The following is a 17,700-nucleotide window of genomic DNA, read 5'->3' on the forward strand; positions in this document are numbered from 1 at the left end:
GTATGATGTTTGTTTTGTGTGTAACAAAACAAAATCTATATCTCAGCTCTTTTAGCAAAGAAGGCGCTGGTTTCCTAGGGCTTTTGTAGACCCAGACTTTTGTAGTCATTACTCTGGACATTTGGCCTGCCAGTGGTAACAGTGAAATAATCTCAGGAAAGTACCAACCTAAAATGGGTGGAGACCTATACATGCTACGCTTGTGATCCTTCAGTTCCAGAATCCTGGCACAGCTGTGAAATGCAAGAAATACAATATTAAACTATCTTTGGATAGTGTTTTGTTTGATTATGAAAGGAGTTGCAATGGGGGCTATTCTTACCATGGGGACACTGCTCAGGCAGGGAGCTCCTAACATGTGAGAATGCTGGGGACACCAATGATCTCCTTGATTGTTGTAAGAATAATTTTCCCATATATCAGCTCTGTCCTCCACTCTTCTACCTCACTTGCTCCCTAGAGTTTATTATCCTGCATTGCTGCAGGAGCATTTGAGAGGTCTTGGCTCATTCCACGAGAGAGGCCCAGCTCAGGGGTGAATTTACCAGAGGAACTATCCTAAAGAGGTTCAGCACACTCATGTTCCCCTCATCACAACATCCTTCACAGCACAGCACCAGGTAGCCCTAGCCTGCCTCAGGAGCTGCCCTGGCCCCGGTTCTCCTGCAACACCAATACCCCAGGACAAGACACAGTGGCTACTACGGGGAATTCCAAAATTAGAGAAAGTCCTGATCTTTTACTTGCAGGTTTCATTTTTTTGCTTGTCGGTGGTCCATCTCAAGGCATAAAGGGCACAGAGCAGAAATGCTGTGTGAGTGTAGGGCCCCGCGCTCTACAGCTCAATCCTACGAGCTGCATTCATCCTCAGTGTTGCAGTCAGCAGGGCTTTCTGCCACGGAAATCCTAAACCAAGTTCCCTCCTGGCCATTTCTGGTGTGCTGCCTGAAGGGACAGCAAAAATCCCAGTGCGCTTTTTGAATGGAATAAAGGCTAACCAGTATTCCCTGTCTGGGTAAAACTGCCTCTGCTCTCTGAGGGCATGTGTGCGAAAGATCAATGAGCATGTAATGGCTGCCATGCTTGTCTGCAGAGTCACCGCACTGGGGGATCTTTCTCAGTGTTGCATGAAGGGCTTTGGGGTCCCTGGGGTATAAAAAGTGCTATAGAAAACTCAACCCTTCTCTTGTTCTATTTTCTTGCCTAAAATAAACCTCACGCTCAGATGTTCTGTGTTGGAATACCAAGATCAGTTTTTGCATCGCCAGTGAGGCCATTCACCTTAATCTACATGGCTGCAGCTGGTCCCCCAGTCCTCCTGCAGAGATTGTTAAAGAAACCAAGTGGTGCCTACCTGTTTCGTCTTTATCTCCAGGGCTGTGAGGGCAACAAGATGAAAGAGCTCAAGGACCGCTGGGGTAGGCGCTCAGTTTTCCCACAGAAAGCAAAATGGGAATTCCAGTGACCTGCTATTCCCAAATATTTCTGTTACTAGCTGCTAATTTTGTTACAAATTTGACAATTTCTACTGCAGGTAAACAATGCGGTGTTGGAGAGCACACAAGACTTACTGATTGTGCCACCAAATTGCTAAACACACATTATCAAGGTCTCTCCCTTCTCTCCATCTGTCTGAGCCTGGGAGGGGAAGGAGAAGGAGAGCTTAAGTGGCTAAGAAGAGGGAGGATGGATTGAAAGCTGCCTCTGTCATTGACTTGCTCCATTCTTTGCATTATTTCCCTGGGGTTCTCAGGTATTTTTATTATTAATAACTAATAATAACTTTTATACAGCACTTCGCATCCTGAAGGACCCTAAAGCACACCATGTACTTTATTAGCTAATTACTCGTTCTGAGTCTGATTCCTCTCTTGATTCTGGCCTGTCATTTCCGAACAAAGAAGCAGTTCAGACCCATGCTAGATTTACACTAGTTTATCTGAGGACAGCCTCTCCCTATAGAACCAGTAGGATACGTCAGAGACAAATGAAGTTTGGGACTGGAGATGAAGGTTTTTATCTTTTCGCCTTCATTGTAATTTAAAAAAGACTAAGGAAATAGCACTCAAATAGCTTGGCAAACACAGCATTACAATTGTGAGTTTCAAGATTTGGAACTCGGGAACTATCAGGCCGAAGTTCCTACTGGGGCAGGGACTTAGCCCACATCTGAATGGAGGCATTGCACAGCTACTAGCTGAGTCCCAGGCTCTGTAACTCACATTTCACAGTGTTAGGAAAGGTGTTTTTCCTTCTCTTCTTGCCTGGCAAATCCACATCTGTTCACAGTAACTTCCAATCTCTCCTAGAGTTACAGTTTCACCACCAACCCAAACCATTACCTGCTGTACAAGGTGAGCCTGCTTCTATCCTCTGATATACACTTACAGATCACCAACACAGTTATATGTGAGGAGGAAACTCAGGACACAAAGATTTTCTCTGGGCCCTTGAGTTCAAGTCTGAAATTGCAAAATCCCTATGTCCTCATGGAATGAGGATGTTGTTTACATGCTCTCATTTCTGAGAGTTTGATGTTATAACCCTATATGCAAAACCTGTCCTAGTTACAATATTGTCACCATGACTAGGAAAAAACAAAACAAAACAAAACAACAGATTTTAAATACTCCCCTCATCTCATCCACCCCTTTCCCTCCAGGCTTACATTAGTATCTCCCTTTGACATCTGGATGTACAGTCACAGATTGGGATTGCCTGTGGTAGCTATGGAGCAGTTCCTCTCCTCCCACACCTTATACACATCATTTTCTCTCACTGCGGATAATTGCATCACCCTTCCTGTCACTAGGCTCGCAGTTGTAGTGGCACATTTGACTCATTTTCCACACACACAAATGTTCTTACTACAATTTGCCAGGATTTTTTTCCCTCCGTAATATCTTGATTTCTTTCATTTGCCCTTTCCATTTTGCCAAGACCATGCCCTGATCATCTTCTGCCTTCATTATTCCATCCTCCAACCAAGCAGCTCCAGCTCTTATGTTGTGCTCCTGGAGTTTAAAACCCAACATCATGCTACGTCATCTGAGTACAGCTATCTATGAACGCTCTTCTCAATGCCTTTTTTGGTTCCCAGTTTGCTTAAAGGTCAATTCTGCCTCTTCTTGCAAGGCAAAACCAATAGCTTTTACCAGCTCAACTGATATACCTTGAAAGGCCTGCAACAGGGCCTGCATGCCTGAAAGTTCATGTTCTTCCTACCTATACCTGACAATCCAACAACTGTAGAAATAGTTACTGACCTCTCTGCTGAGGAATCATAGATAGAGTCAATGCTTTACACTTCCATTGTATCAGACAGTAAAATATCAGTAGGGAAAAAACAATTATTTAATTTATACATACATATACACACACACGCACATATAGGTATACGTGTATGTATATGTATATTTATGTATATATGTGTAAATATATTTGTATTTATGAAATCATAACATGTATTTGTTATATATGTGTATGCAAAACTATTTTCAGTTCTAAAATCACAGTGTAGCTTGGAAATGCAAGAAACACAATATTAAGAGCAGCAAAATTATGGATAGCTTTAGATGACCCGACTATATTTTTGTAGTTTTGTACATTGTGGTGTTTTAGTACTAAGATCTCAAAAGGAATTCAGCTCAGGTTTGATTCTGGTAAAGTCTGGAAAATAAAGGCAATTGTTCACCAAGGGAAAATGTTTTCACTGGATATATGCAAAAAGGATTTTTTTTGAATGATTTTTATTATTGCTATGTTGAGGTTTTTAATTTGTAACTTGGACAGATGTCTAGCAGTCCCTGAAAACCAGCCACCCACAATGTTTCAGCTTGTAAAGCTCAAATGTACTGGATTTGTCTTTGCACCAAAATGCATTCAAAAGCTTTTGTTCAATTTTCCCAGACAATCCCATTCTCTGTCTATGACAAACCATGGGAAATTTCAAACAACAATGAGGATATTTTTGAAAGTTACAACCGTGTAAAAAGAGGGTGTTTATAAATGGAAATCTTCATATATACTTAATAATAGGTTTTGCTACCACTGCAACTCCACCCACGTACAGAGAATAACTATAGCCAGTTCTTAGGCAGAGTATATTGGCTACTTAACAGCACACAGCATCATTATAGAGCAGGCTAGGAAGGAAAGGATACTGCCTTCTCCAAGGAAAAATGCAAAGCAATTCAAGGCTGACAGCACGCAAAGGGTCAGCTGTAATGCAGCGCGATTCCCATTAGCAGCCGCAGCTGCAGAGCCAGGCAAGCAGAGTGCTGCAGGGCAACCGTGTGGGTAAAGTGGGACAAGGCTGGGGCTATTCTTCACTCCAGCATTTCCAAAGCTATACGGGGCAAACTCAAGCTGATTCCAGGGGTGCATATGATATCTTCTAGCATTAGCCCCTTCTCCTTCACTGAGTGACTGTCAGGGAGGACTGCAGAGAGCAATCAAGCAGTAAAGGCTGAAAAAGACAAAATAGGAACCTGGTATTGTTTTGGATGGGACTTCTCTGCCTGCTGCTCAGTGGCCACTCCGTCTCTCCCCCTCCACCTCATTGTTTCCTCTTTAGTACTACTCCATACCAGCTACTCTCATCCTTTTCTTCCCTGTCCATCTATGTCAGCATTTCTTTTTATGTTTATTTAAACACCTCCTGACTGAATTCACCCTCCCAAAATTGGTACTCTTGGGCATTTTACTGCTGTAGTTTTTGTCGTTGCTAATGTGTTGTGATATATCTTTTCCTTCATACTCATTGTGGCAGGGATGTTCTACAAGGCAGTGTTTGTACCATTTTTATGCAGGAAGACCCCTTTATTATCTGATTCCTAGCGACAGCTGTAGTAAACATGTTTATTAATAATAAGGTGAGGAGAGATAGTATAATGGCTCTGCCTTGTAGGAAGGGAGGAATATTCTTTAATAACTATAAGACCATTTCCATTTTGCATCAGCTTGTTTACTGTATTCTTTACCACAATATTTGAATGATTTCCAGTGGCACATTAACTGATGGGGCTTAATATCAGTCACATGTGGTTTGTTCTTTTATCCTCTCCCCAGGGATAGAATTATATATGCAACATACTGGTTGTGTTGCTAGTGTTTTATTTATTTTTTAACATATGCCCTGCTGCATGTGTTGGAGAAGGCCATATCAAAGAAGGGGCATCACATTTGGATTGGAAAGTGATGAGATTCATGACGGTCCCTTGTTCCTATGGGATCTATGCTATTGCTCCAGCTTAACCATTGAAGACTCTGCCCCAAAGAACTTCACTTTCTACCTCACCTCCCTTCAGAGTCACCTCATCTGATCCTGAAAAGAAGCACTGAGGACACTTTGGTCTTAAAATTGCCCATTTGAGTCATAAAGTACTGCCAATACCACAGTAACCTCTACCACTGTGCTGGATCAGAGCTGTTAGAATGGCACCTGCTGATGCACCAAAACAAGTACAGGTGTAACTCTACAGCCTGCAACCTCGGCCTTTAAATCTGTACTGAGGCATGTGAAAAGATGTGCTAATTTTCATACAGTGCTATCTATGGAGAGATTCCCCTAGAGGAATAATGAGCACTTTTGAAAAGCCAGCCTTTCTTTAGAGAATGTCAACATGGGTGAATAAAAGCAGATGCTTGTGAGTACTGCCTGTGCTCCTTGCTGCTGTATTCTTTGCCAGCACCAAACCCCCCCAAATCACCAGTGTGTTTGTTCTTGGAAGGGTGGAGCTGATTCAAGATGATTTTGAACGACCCTGTTCTTCCCCTGACAGCTCATGAAGCTTCATTCCTTCCTCTTGAAGTCATCTCAAGTTGAACACTCAAAACCAGAGACACTCCATATCACTGGTATCATTTTCTGAGAGTGATGGCAAACTTTCACACCTGATTTAGAAAACCATGCATAAGTATAAAGTTTACTGAATAGCTCTGAAATTTTTCTTCCTAGCCTAGACACTGGCTCTGAGCCTTACTTCATCACCTGGTACCAAATGACTCAGCTCAGAAACAGGGACCTGGAGCAGAAAGAAATGTTCATTTCTGTGTCAAACCACAATTTATCCACCATTCACACTTCACTTCTCACAGTTTCACCTCCAATCGGGATTACTACTAATGGAGGAATCACAAGCACGAGTTTGGGAGATAATTAATATTAACAGTGATGGCACAAATTTAAGCATAAGAAATCCTGTCTGTACATAAGAGAAAACTTTTCTACCATGAGACTGTTTGAACACTGAAACAGGTGCCCAGTTAAGTTGTGGAGTCTCCATTCTTAGAGATATTCAAAACCCAACTCTGCACGGTCCTGGGCAACCTGCTCTAGCTGATCCCGCTTGAGCAAAGGAGTTGAACAAAATGATCTCCAGAGGTTCCTGACAACCTCCACTATTCTGTGATTCTGTATTTTCTTGAGGCAGGGAAATACCACTACATTCATTTTCAGTAGAAGAAGGGGTGCTTAAGTGACTTGCCTCAAATCATGTAGGAAATGTGTGGCAGAATCCTTGGCTAGCATCAGACTTTCCTTCTGAGCTTTTAGAGACAACAGCTATATCTAGCCACTTTCATTTATTTTTCTAGAAACGATCATGCCAAAACCTCTGCTAAATTAGAGAGTGAGACTAAAGGAGAGCTCTTAGTGGATTGCTTTATTCCGCAAATGGAAATATCACAAATCATCCTGGGAAAACAGGTCTTTCTGTTCTCTTCCCTATTTGTCTGCTTCTTTCCTTTTGGACATCTCTTCCTCTACCTCTGGCTCCCTGTTTTCAGATGTATAGTCCTGCCCATTTGAAAGTGTTCCTACTCTGCAGGAAAGGAGTAGCTTTTTATTCTTTGGAACTTACTATTATCTGATAGATTGCACTCTGCAGGCAAGCAAGACTTCTAAAAAAGACAGGGCTGCACAAAGCAATACAAAAATAAACCCTATCACCAACAATACTGAGCCAGATTCTCTTCGGGGGTAACTCAGTCTGACTCTCACTGCAGCAGAGCTGACTGCTGCCAGCTGTCCTGGATAGACAGCATGTACCTAAATGATGACCTGGCCACATTGGAGAAGGACTCTTTGAGGGCTGAATACTCAGTTAATATTGATTTTCACTCATCTTAGACATTGAGACCCTCTTGGTAGTGTGGTAGGTTACAGCCTAATGTGCTATCTTTGCTCTTAATGTCCCAGCTGGGCAACTTCTGTCCTGGCCCAGGCATTGTGGTATGCCTGCTTTGCCAGTCCTAGATGCTCTGGGTGGTATCTGGGTGGTAAAGCTTTGGCAGGCAACAAGCAAACATTGGGGATCCCATTTAGAGATTCACAAGAATACCTTGTGGGGTGGAAGCTGCTCTGTGACTGCCGATGTTAGAAGGCTAAGCAAGGGGCAAGAAGGAAGAGGGGTAATGCAAAACAGAGGCTAGGAGTATTTTTCATGGAGATCTCCAGCCTTTCTGTCTGTGTCAAGCCAGACATTTGCTTTGCAGTGTGCATGTCTAAAAGCAGACTGTGTAAAGGATCCTGTGCAAGGACTTGTCTGGGAGAGTGAGGTGGCTGCAATAAATGAGATTGAGAAACAGAAGGAAGATCTGATGGATGAACATGAGAAAGAGGGTGAGGGGAGCTTCTGAACTTCACTGGAGCTGGAAGAAGGGGGAGAAGTTAGAAGGGTTCAAGGTTCCTGGAGGGGGTCCCTTGAGAAGCTTGAGAACTCAACACCTGCCCATTTTAGGGTTTGCTGCATAAGATGGCTCAAGTCAAGAATGGGAAGGGCAAAAGAACATACAGAGGAGACATTGCTCTTACTCCTTTACTGGGGTCTGAAAGCCCTACATGTCCTTCCAAATAACAATTTTCTCTTCATCAGGCTTTCAGGAGTATTAGCTGTAGTGTGTGGCACATGTCTCTTCTCTCCCTGGCTCTGCAAACTGCACGTGTGGAATGAGAAAAGACTGTTTCATTTGTCCTTGTAAATGCTGCTGAGCTGTTCCATCCCCCTCCCAATGTGTGGCTGAGGCACTTCCACCAGCACAGGTGCCAGGGAGGCTGTTGAACCATCTCAGCAGGCCACAGATGTCCATGAGAGGATTGCCGAATGACCTTGGAGCAATAAGTGACATCTAGGCCTTCTCCACACTGAGCTGTTTTCTGCACCATTGCCATCCATCACTCACCTATTCTGTGCATTTGTACAGCCTCTGATATTAGTGCATTGATACCACGTCCTCTTTAACACATCCCCGTACTGCATAAGGCAGAGCCATGCTGTTAACGCCATTTTGTAGAGTGGGACTCTAAGGCACAGAGATAAGAAGTGATTTTAATAGTATGCCTGTGGCAGAGCAGAAACTGAATCTTGTTCTCTTATGTTCCCAGTTAGCAGGTTAATGACCTAAATGCTTCATCCTTTCTCCATTACCCAGATGAGCCAGGAGGTACTGGAAGAGAGAGTCGTAGCACAAGATAACAGTCAGTGTCCACAGTCATGGCATCCTGTACTGAGCACAGACAAAGCAGTGACTAAAGTGGAACCAACACTGACCACCTCACTTCATGAACACCAGCAGGGTTGAATCAGGGACAGGGATCAGTGTGGTGCAGTGTGTCAGTCTGCAGTGAAGAGCAGGTCCTGAAAGCTGTAGCACTTAGTCAAGCCAGGGCTAGATACTCTGACAGCCAAGGACCTTGCTGAGCCTGATCAGTGAGGCCTTTAGAAAACAAACACCAGCAGCAGATTTTCAAAGAGCACATGCTGCCTAGCACTGTTTCATCACCTTGTCTAAGCATCTGAACCCCAAGCTAGCCATACCACATAAGTCTGTATTAAAAAATATACAACACCCTGCACAAAACAGCATTTTCTCCAAGCACGTTGATTCTTCTCATAGGGATTAATCAGGCTAGAATACAGCAAGGAATGGGGCAGAGCAAGAGGGAGAAGAGAGAAAGCAGGTAAAACAGGGCACAGAGCAATTCCTTTCCCACATGGCTAAATACAGCATCTCTTCCCTTGCTGCCTGATTCCATCCAGAGGGCTCTCGTTGTGCTCTGCATGCCTTGCTGAGGAGGTACATGCTGGCTCTGCCTGTTTCCCCAGCATATGCTGGAAGGAACTCAGCACTCTGCCATCAGTGGGATGACTTGAATCTGATAACCATGGAGCTGAAATCTGAGACTTGAGGCTTTCCTGATAGCAGTGCTGAGATGCCTCAGAGGGTGGCAATGTGCTTGTGCTAGAGTGAGATACAAGACTGTGATGGGCAGGCTGTTTAATACCAAGGCAAAGGCTGTAAATGCTGCAATTGGTCAGCACAGGAAAACAGTTTTCCACCTGCAGTCAGCTGAAAGTTGCTCTTCCAAAGCCTGAGAAAACAGTAGAGAGGACGATTGTACAGCAGTGACCCATGGCCAAAAGAACAAGGTGATGAGATAGGTGTCTGTCATGGGCAGCTAACCCCAGGCAGTCAAGGGTAAGGAAGAGAAAGGACCCCCTACATGTTATATCTGCCTTCCTCACAGGTATTGAAGTTGGCAAGTAGCAGGGTGGGAGTGGGGCAAGGGAATCTACTCAGCTATGAAGCTTTCTTTCCAGAACAGCCATGACTGAGAAGCAGGCACTTCTAGAACACGGTAACTGGATTGGGAAGGATGTTTGATGACTTCCTGTCCTGTCCCACAGGTTCAGGGTGGGAATAACACTTCAGAAATACATAAAAGGCTTTATTCCTACTTCCTTCTCCTATTACTTAGCTCTTATGTACACACACCCCCTCCCCTGTGCTGTGTCTAGCCTCTTCATGGAAGTTCTGTGAACTACTAGCTGAAGATGATAAGTATCTCAAAATATTCAATGTAAGCAGGCAGGATGCAGAAGGAGAAGAGCATGGAGGCTGATCCAGAGGAACTCAGTAACCTTTGTTCCACAGTCATCTGCTCCACATTGCCTCCAAAAGCATCCCAAATCCAGCTCCAGCAAGGTCTGACCTCAAGAAAAACTCAGGGGAAAACGTTTATGCTCAGTTCTTCTTCAAGATGTCCCCAGATATCCGGAAGATAACTGGAATTCATCAGAATAAATCTTCCAAAACATTACTCAGGGACCTGATATACTGTCTGGAAGTATCAGCCTGGGAAAGGTTGCTCTGGAGGAGCTCTGGGTTCCTCACAACCAACCCTTCCTGGTGACAATAGCTGCAAATGAGGTGACTATGTTGTCCCCACACCGTGCTGGTCAGGCTAGTCCAGTACTAGGGTCCACGCCCAGAGTGGCAGCCTAATTTCCACATTGCCACAGCACTTGTCCCTCTCCAGACTCAGGCTGTAAATATCCCTGCTGAGGGCTCAGTCAGCCTGGGACTGATGGGGGAGGGTAGGCCTATTATGGAAAAGGCACAGTTCTTCAGAGAGAGAGCCTCTCCCTAGCTTCTTGCTCAAATGCTACTTTGGTGACTGAACTCTGGTTAGGAGACCATGCCCAGCCACACACATCATGAAGACCTTGCATCCCTCCTTTCCAGACAGATTATGCCCATCAATTCTGTGTTAACAGCCTGCCAGTGCAAGAGTCAAGAGGGAAATGTAAGGAACAGTGGGAGAAAAAGGTTGGAGATTTTCCAGGAGATATAATGAAGTTGCTTTCCAGATGGCCACCCTTGTACCAGCATAAAAACTGTAATACCTCAAGATATTAGTCAATCTGTGACCATGATGTCTGGATGAGGCCCATGGATTACCCCTCTGGAGCAGTATTCTTGAATGCAAGGAGAGAAAGATATGAACAACAGAAATAAGAGCCTGGTAAAAAACCAAGATGATAAGAGATTGGAAATATTTCTCTGGCTTCCTGCTGGGATAGATTTGCTAGTCATGCAGTGTGTGAAAGAGGGTGCCCCAAGACTAAAGCAGAGACATGGACAGAAGATATGTAAACCAGCCTGATGAAACAGAGATTTACCAGAGAAATGTCTCTCACTCATGATGGATGATTTTGCTCCCACAGTGCAAAGGGGTGTTTTGCTGCAGAGCTGTATCCATACACTTGTGCCAAGCTTTGTGTAGACTTAGTATCTCAGAGGACACAAGAGGAGGCCTGATAAAGGTGTATAAAACAAGCGGTTGTACAGAGAAAGTAGATTAGAACCTTTTATACTTCTCTCAGAAAAAACAGAACAATGGAATATATCTCACCTGTAAAATGAATAGGTAGTGAATTCACAGCTGAGAAAAACAAAATACTTCTCTACACAAACATAATCAACCCACCCTATACAGCAGTTGGAACTCACTGAGTGAAATTCAAATGGCGAGTGGGTGTTTCTATAAATACACAAATATCCGAAGTTACTCCAGCAGATGTTAACAGAAGGGATATTAAACATCATGCTTTGTAGCTTAACCCAGTCTCTAATCACTGTTCTCATCCCAGCCTCCCTCAGGGGTGGGCAGTGATCACCTGCCTGCTGCAGAAGTTGTATCTGCCAGCCGAAGCCTTTGGTGCTGTCCACTGTTGAACAAGGGACGCTGGACTAGGTGGGTCCAGATGGTGATTCCCATGTTCCTGTGCAAAGGAGAGGGAGATGCACGTACATGTGAGGAGAGTACCAGGACATTTAATGCGCATCCGTATGTGAGTGTGTGCTGCCTGGGAAAAAGGAAGGGGGGGCATAAAGAATGAAGCAGAGGGCAGTTGTTTCCTCAGTTTGGTTTTTGGTGTTCTCATTTGTTCTTTTTTCTCTTGTTCCATAGGGAATTTTAAAGGTCTGTGTAAGCAAATCGATCACTTCCCTGAGGATGCAGATTATGAAGCCGATACAGCAGAATATTTCCTCCGTAAGTCTGCAGGTTCTTTTCCTTGCAACTGCTGATAGGTGCTAGTGTTTGGTGCCTTTTGCTTTCTGAAGACAACAGTTAAGATTCTGGGCCCCTTGAGGCTTAGCAGGCCAAAGAGGGCAGCCACTGGGAGAGCTGGCAAGAGATCTTCCAGGGTTTCCAAACATCTGTTTCAGAGCCTCTTTATCCCCAACAAATGACACCATTCTTACCTTTTTGAGACGATGTCCACGCGACAGTACAAGTTTCAAACTTACAGTGACAACAAATAGAATTTTTAACGAATGGCAATTAAATGTTATATAAATCTAGAGTCTTTTAGCCCAAATCTGCTGGAAAGCCCCTGAGTGTAGTTCTCAAATTGACAAAGGTACTATCTAAAATCCCCTCTCTAAAGGACAAGACACATGGGGACATGGGGTGGGTTGTAGGGTCTTCCTCCTACTCTGGCACAGGTCGTTGTTCCAGCTTTTCAGCCAGAGCCTTCGGTGCAGGACCACCCTTTTCCCTACACACCACTGTATCAAATGCAGGTATCCTCTGGGCCCAGACTACCATCCTCCGACACTGCCACCCTCAGACGGTAGGCTCAAGGTGTAAGCCTGTTCCTGCAGCAGGCCAGCCCCCCCGATAGTGGTAATGCTTAGCAGTCCTGTTGCGTGCTTTGAGCAAATAAGTGCAGGACTGGGGTAGCTGAATCTGCATGTGGGGGTGCGGTAGGGGTGTGTCTACAGCAGAAGAAATTTGTACTTCCTTAACGGATACTCTATTGTTGCATCAAATTTAAGAAATTAGCTGAATTTAAGAAATTGGCTGTCTGAAGGGTACCTACTTCTGTATCCTGTCATCTTTCCCTGGACAACACTTGCCTACAGAGGCTGTGAATCTGGAGTGGTAGGAATGGGGTGTAGAAGAAAAGACAATCTGAGCCATTTAGAGAAAAGACCCAACGCTTATGCAGGGCCCCTGGAAGATATACTGTACCTCAAACTTACTGTGTTTCCATAAGGGAACCTAATCTGAGATCAGAGTTCAGCCTGGGACATGCAGGTGAAGACACTACATGTGCACAGGGGCAGGGGAGGTAGTCTATCAGCAAGGCAGATCCATATTACATGTTGCCCTAACTGATCACAAGCAAGCATCTCCACCTGCCACAGAAGCAGGACCTTGTTCTTCCTTTAGCACAACTAAACAGGAATTGCTTCTCAAAGGCTCCCAAATTGCTGTTCTTTCCTTCCTCCACAAACATATCTTTTGACATCATTAGAAGAGCTCTTTGCCCTTCAGGAGTTTGAGATAAGCACTTTTAACCTCCCAAGGTTAACCATCAGGGGCCTCCAGGGCCCAGAGGCTTTCAGAATTGCTCCTTGTTATCTGGATGTGCTCAAAGCCAGATGTGGAGGCCCAGCCCTGCATTAGAGATGAGAGAGATAATTTAGACTCTGTGATGCTCATTTGTATGTGCAAAGAGGCAGACTTTACACAACTTCCTCTTGATTTCTCAAACAGTTCTTCAACCACTGTTATCTTAAATAACCCCAGGGAGACTGTTTCTTTTAAATGCCTTTCTGCAGAACTGGTCTCATAATCCTTATATGTCCCTTGAATGGCAGAGCTGAAAACTTGTGTTTATCCATTTTGGCACAGGCTGCCTCTAGGGACAAATCAGCTCTTGTACAATTGTTTGGGAGTGTGGAAGCCACTAGCATTAATTGAACTTCAGAAAGAAGGATTTTTTGGAGGAAAAACATGTCAAGAACTATGAATCTGCTCCCTCAGAGGGAACAAGATCAGAAGATAAAATATGGCTCAATATTAGGACCTGATAGTGTTTCCAAGATAGAACCCCTTTTAAGAAAGAACTAGGTTTAATGGCAAATTGTCCAGTAATAAAGAACTACTTGGTCCCTCACAAGGGAAGGAGGACTTCTGCTGGCTTACACCTAACTGGAGAAGGATTCTACTGCACAGCTTCTTCCCAAGACTTTTGTCAAAGTGCAGTTCCTGGGAACTCTGCGTGGGTGATGGCTGATGGTACTGGCAAGAGTGGTTAGGAAATTGTTTATTCTTGTCAGATTAGGTGAATCTCTGAGCCAGGGGACCAAGATGACAGGATACAGCAGTGTCCGTAGCCTAGCCAGAAGGGCTTCAAGTTCATTTCTGCCAGTCTTTCACATACAAGGTCTTAGAATTCTTGAAATCAAATGTCTAGTGTCAAAGAGAAAGCAGAGCCATCATTGTATTTCTTTGGTAGGAGACACTGAATTTAGAAGGCAGACATGATAAAAAGGAGCATCAAACACCATAGTGAATTCCCTTTTCTTTAGATAAAAAGCTCTGGACCTCAGAAGCCTAGATGAGATTTTGCAATGCCCCTCTCTTTCTCAGGAACATGTTTGCATGTTCCTTCTGAGAGGCAGAAGACAGGGGCTGAGCAAGGTTGTCGTCCTTATCCCTCACAAAACGCCTTTGGCTCCCCATATCAGCCTGCAAATTTATGTTCTCCCAACAGATGTGAATTTTAGCATAAAGGCCTGACCAAAAGTAGTGTGATCAGGGTGGAGTTGTGGGACTGAGCATCCCTCTACAAACCCTTTGAAGAGAAGACATCTGCTTGATACTTATTTACTGCCATTCAGTTTCTTCTCAAATCCTCCTTTGCTTTCCGGAAGCTATTAAGATGGTTATTATCACTATCCCGTTCCCTGAACCACAGCCAGACAGAACTGAAAAGCAAGTAAGAGAGGCTTCATCCTGCTTTTGCATTACCCATGCACAGGCAGTGGGCTACAGCCCCTCTTAAATCACCAATTGTTTGTGCCTGTTAGCACTTCAGTGCCAGCAGGGCCTATGAAGCACAGTCTCCGCTTACTTAGGGAAAAGCCCTGTATTTGCTTCAGTAGGGCTTATTTTTGTAGGAAATGAGTGATTTGTTTTCATCCCTCTCCAAATCTTTGCTCCAAAAGCAAAATTGCACCAGTCCATCTGATACCTTGCTTTATCAAGCAAGGCTTCATTTCACACTTTAATGTCTTATTTTCTCCTGGGAATGGAAGAGGGAAGGCCGCCCTAGCAAAATATACAAATACTGGCAACACAAATTCATGCAGACCGCTGGTATCTGCTGAACAGCATATGAGCAGTGTGTGTGTGCAAGCACATGTGTTCGTGCGTCTGCACATATACACAATCACTGCCTTTCACTGCGTGAATATGTGAGAGTTCGCCCAAAAGCTTATGTGTATGTTTTGCATGCATGTATGAGCATGTATGTGCATCCATGCCATTGCCCTCTGCTGGCTGAGCTCTTCCAGTATCCACTGATGCAAGCGTGTGAGCTGGCACATACAAAAGGATCACTGTCCTCTGGAAGGAGCCTAGTCATTTAATCGCTAGCATAAACCCTGTGTTTTCGGAGCTCAGGGCTAGGAGTTTTACTTCTCAGTTCTCACGGCAGTCGCTGAGCAGTGCACTGCATGAGGAGCTGTTTTCCAGCCTTAAAAATCTCTCCTTGAGAGGCTAATGCCCTTTCAGGATGACTCAAGATTGAGCAGTCAGCAGGAATCATTTGGGTTGCTGCTCTTTGAAGATCGGGCTCAAGCAGCATTGCGCTGCAGGAGGAGAGACCAGATTGTGCCTGGACTCTTCATCCAGCCTAGTCCCACCAAAAGTAAGAGAAGAAGAGAGTGTGAGAGAGACTGATAGTGAGGGGAGGGCACAAGCTTAGCCAAGCCTTGCACCGGCCCCTCAGCCCCCTCCATCTCCCCTATTCCAGGCCACCAGCTTTGTGATAGTTTCAGCACCTATCTAACCTGTGGGAGAGCTGCTTGTGACTGCTCTTCTTCTAACACACTTTGTTTATCTCTCTTTCTCTCTGCCCCCCTCTGTCTCTTTATTCTTCCTTGAATTATTCTCTTTCCCTCCACATTTCTCTCTGTCTCTCTCCTTCTCCACCACCCACAAAACATGCTATTGCTTCCTGGCCGTCTCCCTTCCCTCCCCTGCCATGCTCCCTCACACTGGTGCTGTTGCCACGTCCCCATTTCCTCTCTCTCACATATGTGCTGTTATTTCTACCCCTCCCTCTCTCCTTCACAGGGGCTGTTAGAGCCTCTAGTATTTTTCCGATCCTGAGCGTGATTCTGCTTTTCATGGGTGGACTCTGCATTGCAGCCAGCGAGTTCTACAAAACCCGACACAACATCATCCTTAGTGCCGGCATCTTCTTTGTGTCCGCAGGTAAAGGGATAAATGGGGTCCACAGATGCAGGAGAGGTTGAACCGGGGCAGGTGGCAAGCTGCCCTATAGTGGCATGTTTGCATAGGCACAATAGATGGGGTTTTTTTCCAGCTTTGATGAGCCTTATTCTAGTTGAAAGCAATCCTGATGAGGAAGCCTCTGTGGGATAGGGAACCCAGTGCCAGCCTGCCTGCTCTCCTGGCAGAGGCAGGCAGCAGTGCCTGCACGAAGGGGCTTTCCTTCTGGTTGGAGACAGACAGCTGGGGGGAGCAGAGCACAGCCTGAACCTCCTCCTGTACCACTGCAGGTAGAGGGTTTCCTGTGGCAGGTGACTTTGAGGGTTCAGCGTGGGAGCGAGGTCCGAGGATACAGTGGCCATGGGAGGAGGTGCTTGCCTGGGGTGCCCAAGGAGAGCTGTAGGAAAGCCAACCATGTAGGTGGTGAGCTGGCAGTCCTCTTGTTACCCCCTCCTGAGGTTATTCCCACATGCAGAGGGAGCAGGGGCTTAACCTCAGAGCTGCCACGGTGCTTCCTCCTCCTGAGAGTTTCCTCTCTCTCTCCCGCCACGCGGCTCGCAGGTCTGAGTAATATAATTGGCATCATCGTATACATATCAGCCAACGCTGGAGACCCCTCGAAGAGTGACTCCAAGAAGAACAGTTACTCCTATGGCTGGTCCTTCTATTTCGGGGCCCTGTCTTTCATTATAGCTGAGATGGTGGGAGTGCTGGCCGTCCACATGTTCATAGACCGGCACAAACAGCTGCGTGCCAATGCTCGTGCCACGGACTACCTCCAGTCCTCTGCCATCACCCGCATCCCCAGCTACCGGTACCGCTATCAGAGACGCAGCCGCTCTAGCTCCCGTTCTACTGAGCCTTCACACTCCAGGGATGCCTCTCCCGTCGGGATCAAAGGGTTCAACACCCTCCCATCAACAGAGATCTCGATGTACACTCTGACCAGGGACCCGCTGAAGGCTACCACCACTCCCACCGCTACCTACAACTCCGACAGGGATAACAGTTTCCTCCAGGTTCACAACTGTATCCAGAAAGAGAACAAGGACTCTATCCACACGAACACAGCCAACCGTCGGACCACCCCGGTATGAAGCCTTCACCAGGAGCTGAAAATGGGGAAGAGCAGGCAGGAGGAGGGGGGGAGGGCAGGGGTGGGAAGGGCAGAGGAGGGCAGGGGGCAGCAGAGGTGGGAAGGAGGAGGTGAAAGCACCCCTGGGGGGGGAACCTTCCAAACGCAAAAAAATAAAACAACCAACAAACAAACAAGCAAACAAACAAGCAAACAAAAACAAACAAACAAAGGAAATGCAAGGCAAGAAACAACAATGAAAAAATCTTAAAAAAAAAAGAAAAAGAAAAAAGAAAAAAAAGAAAAACTTTAAAACTGAGAGAGATTTAAAAAATAGAAAATAAATTTAAAAGAAAATGCATGATTTCCCATGTACCATTATTTTAACATTTAATAAAAACAGATTAAAAAAAAATAAAGGGGAACCAAGAAATAACAAACAATAAGTCAAGTGGGAGGAGGAGGAGGCAGCTCTTTGGATTTTGGGGGGTTTTATTCTTTAATTTTATGGTTTGTTTCCCGCTTA

General features: G+C 45.1%; 1 protein-coding gene across 1 annotated transcript in view; it reads left to right on the forward strand.

Moving 5' to 3' along the window:
* The window catches only part of CACNG2 (calcium voltage-gated channel auxiliary subunit gamma 2), a 53,332-nt gene extending 36,136 nt beyond the window's left edge, over positions 1–17,196 (forward strand). Inside the window, exons 2-4 of the mRNA XM_062569350.1 lie at positions 11,756–11,839; positions 15,941–16,081; positions 16,661–17,196. Coding sequence (XP_062425334.1) covers positions 11,756–11,839; positions 15,941–16,081; positions 16,661–17,196 — 761 coding nt within the window. The remainder of the gene's footprint in view (positions 1–11,755; positions 11,840–15,940; positions 16,082–16,660) is intronic.
* Positions 17,197–17,700: the final 504 nt, after the last annotated feature.

This window comes from Rhea pennata, chromosome 1 (assembly GCF_028389875.1).
Source record: "Rhea pennata isolate bPtePen1 chromosome 1, bPtePen1.pri, whole genome shotgun sequence".
NCBI classification, from domain to species: domain Eukaryota; kingdom Metazoa; phylum Chordata; class Aves; order Rheiformes; family Rheidae; genus Rhea; species Rhea pennata.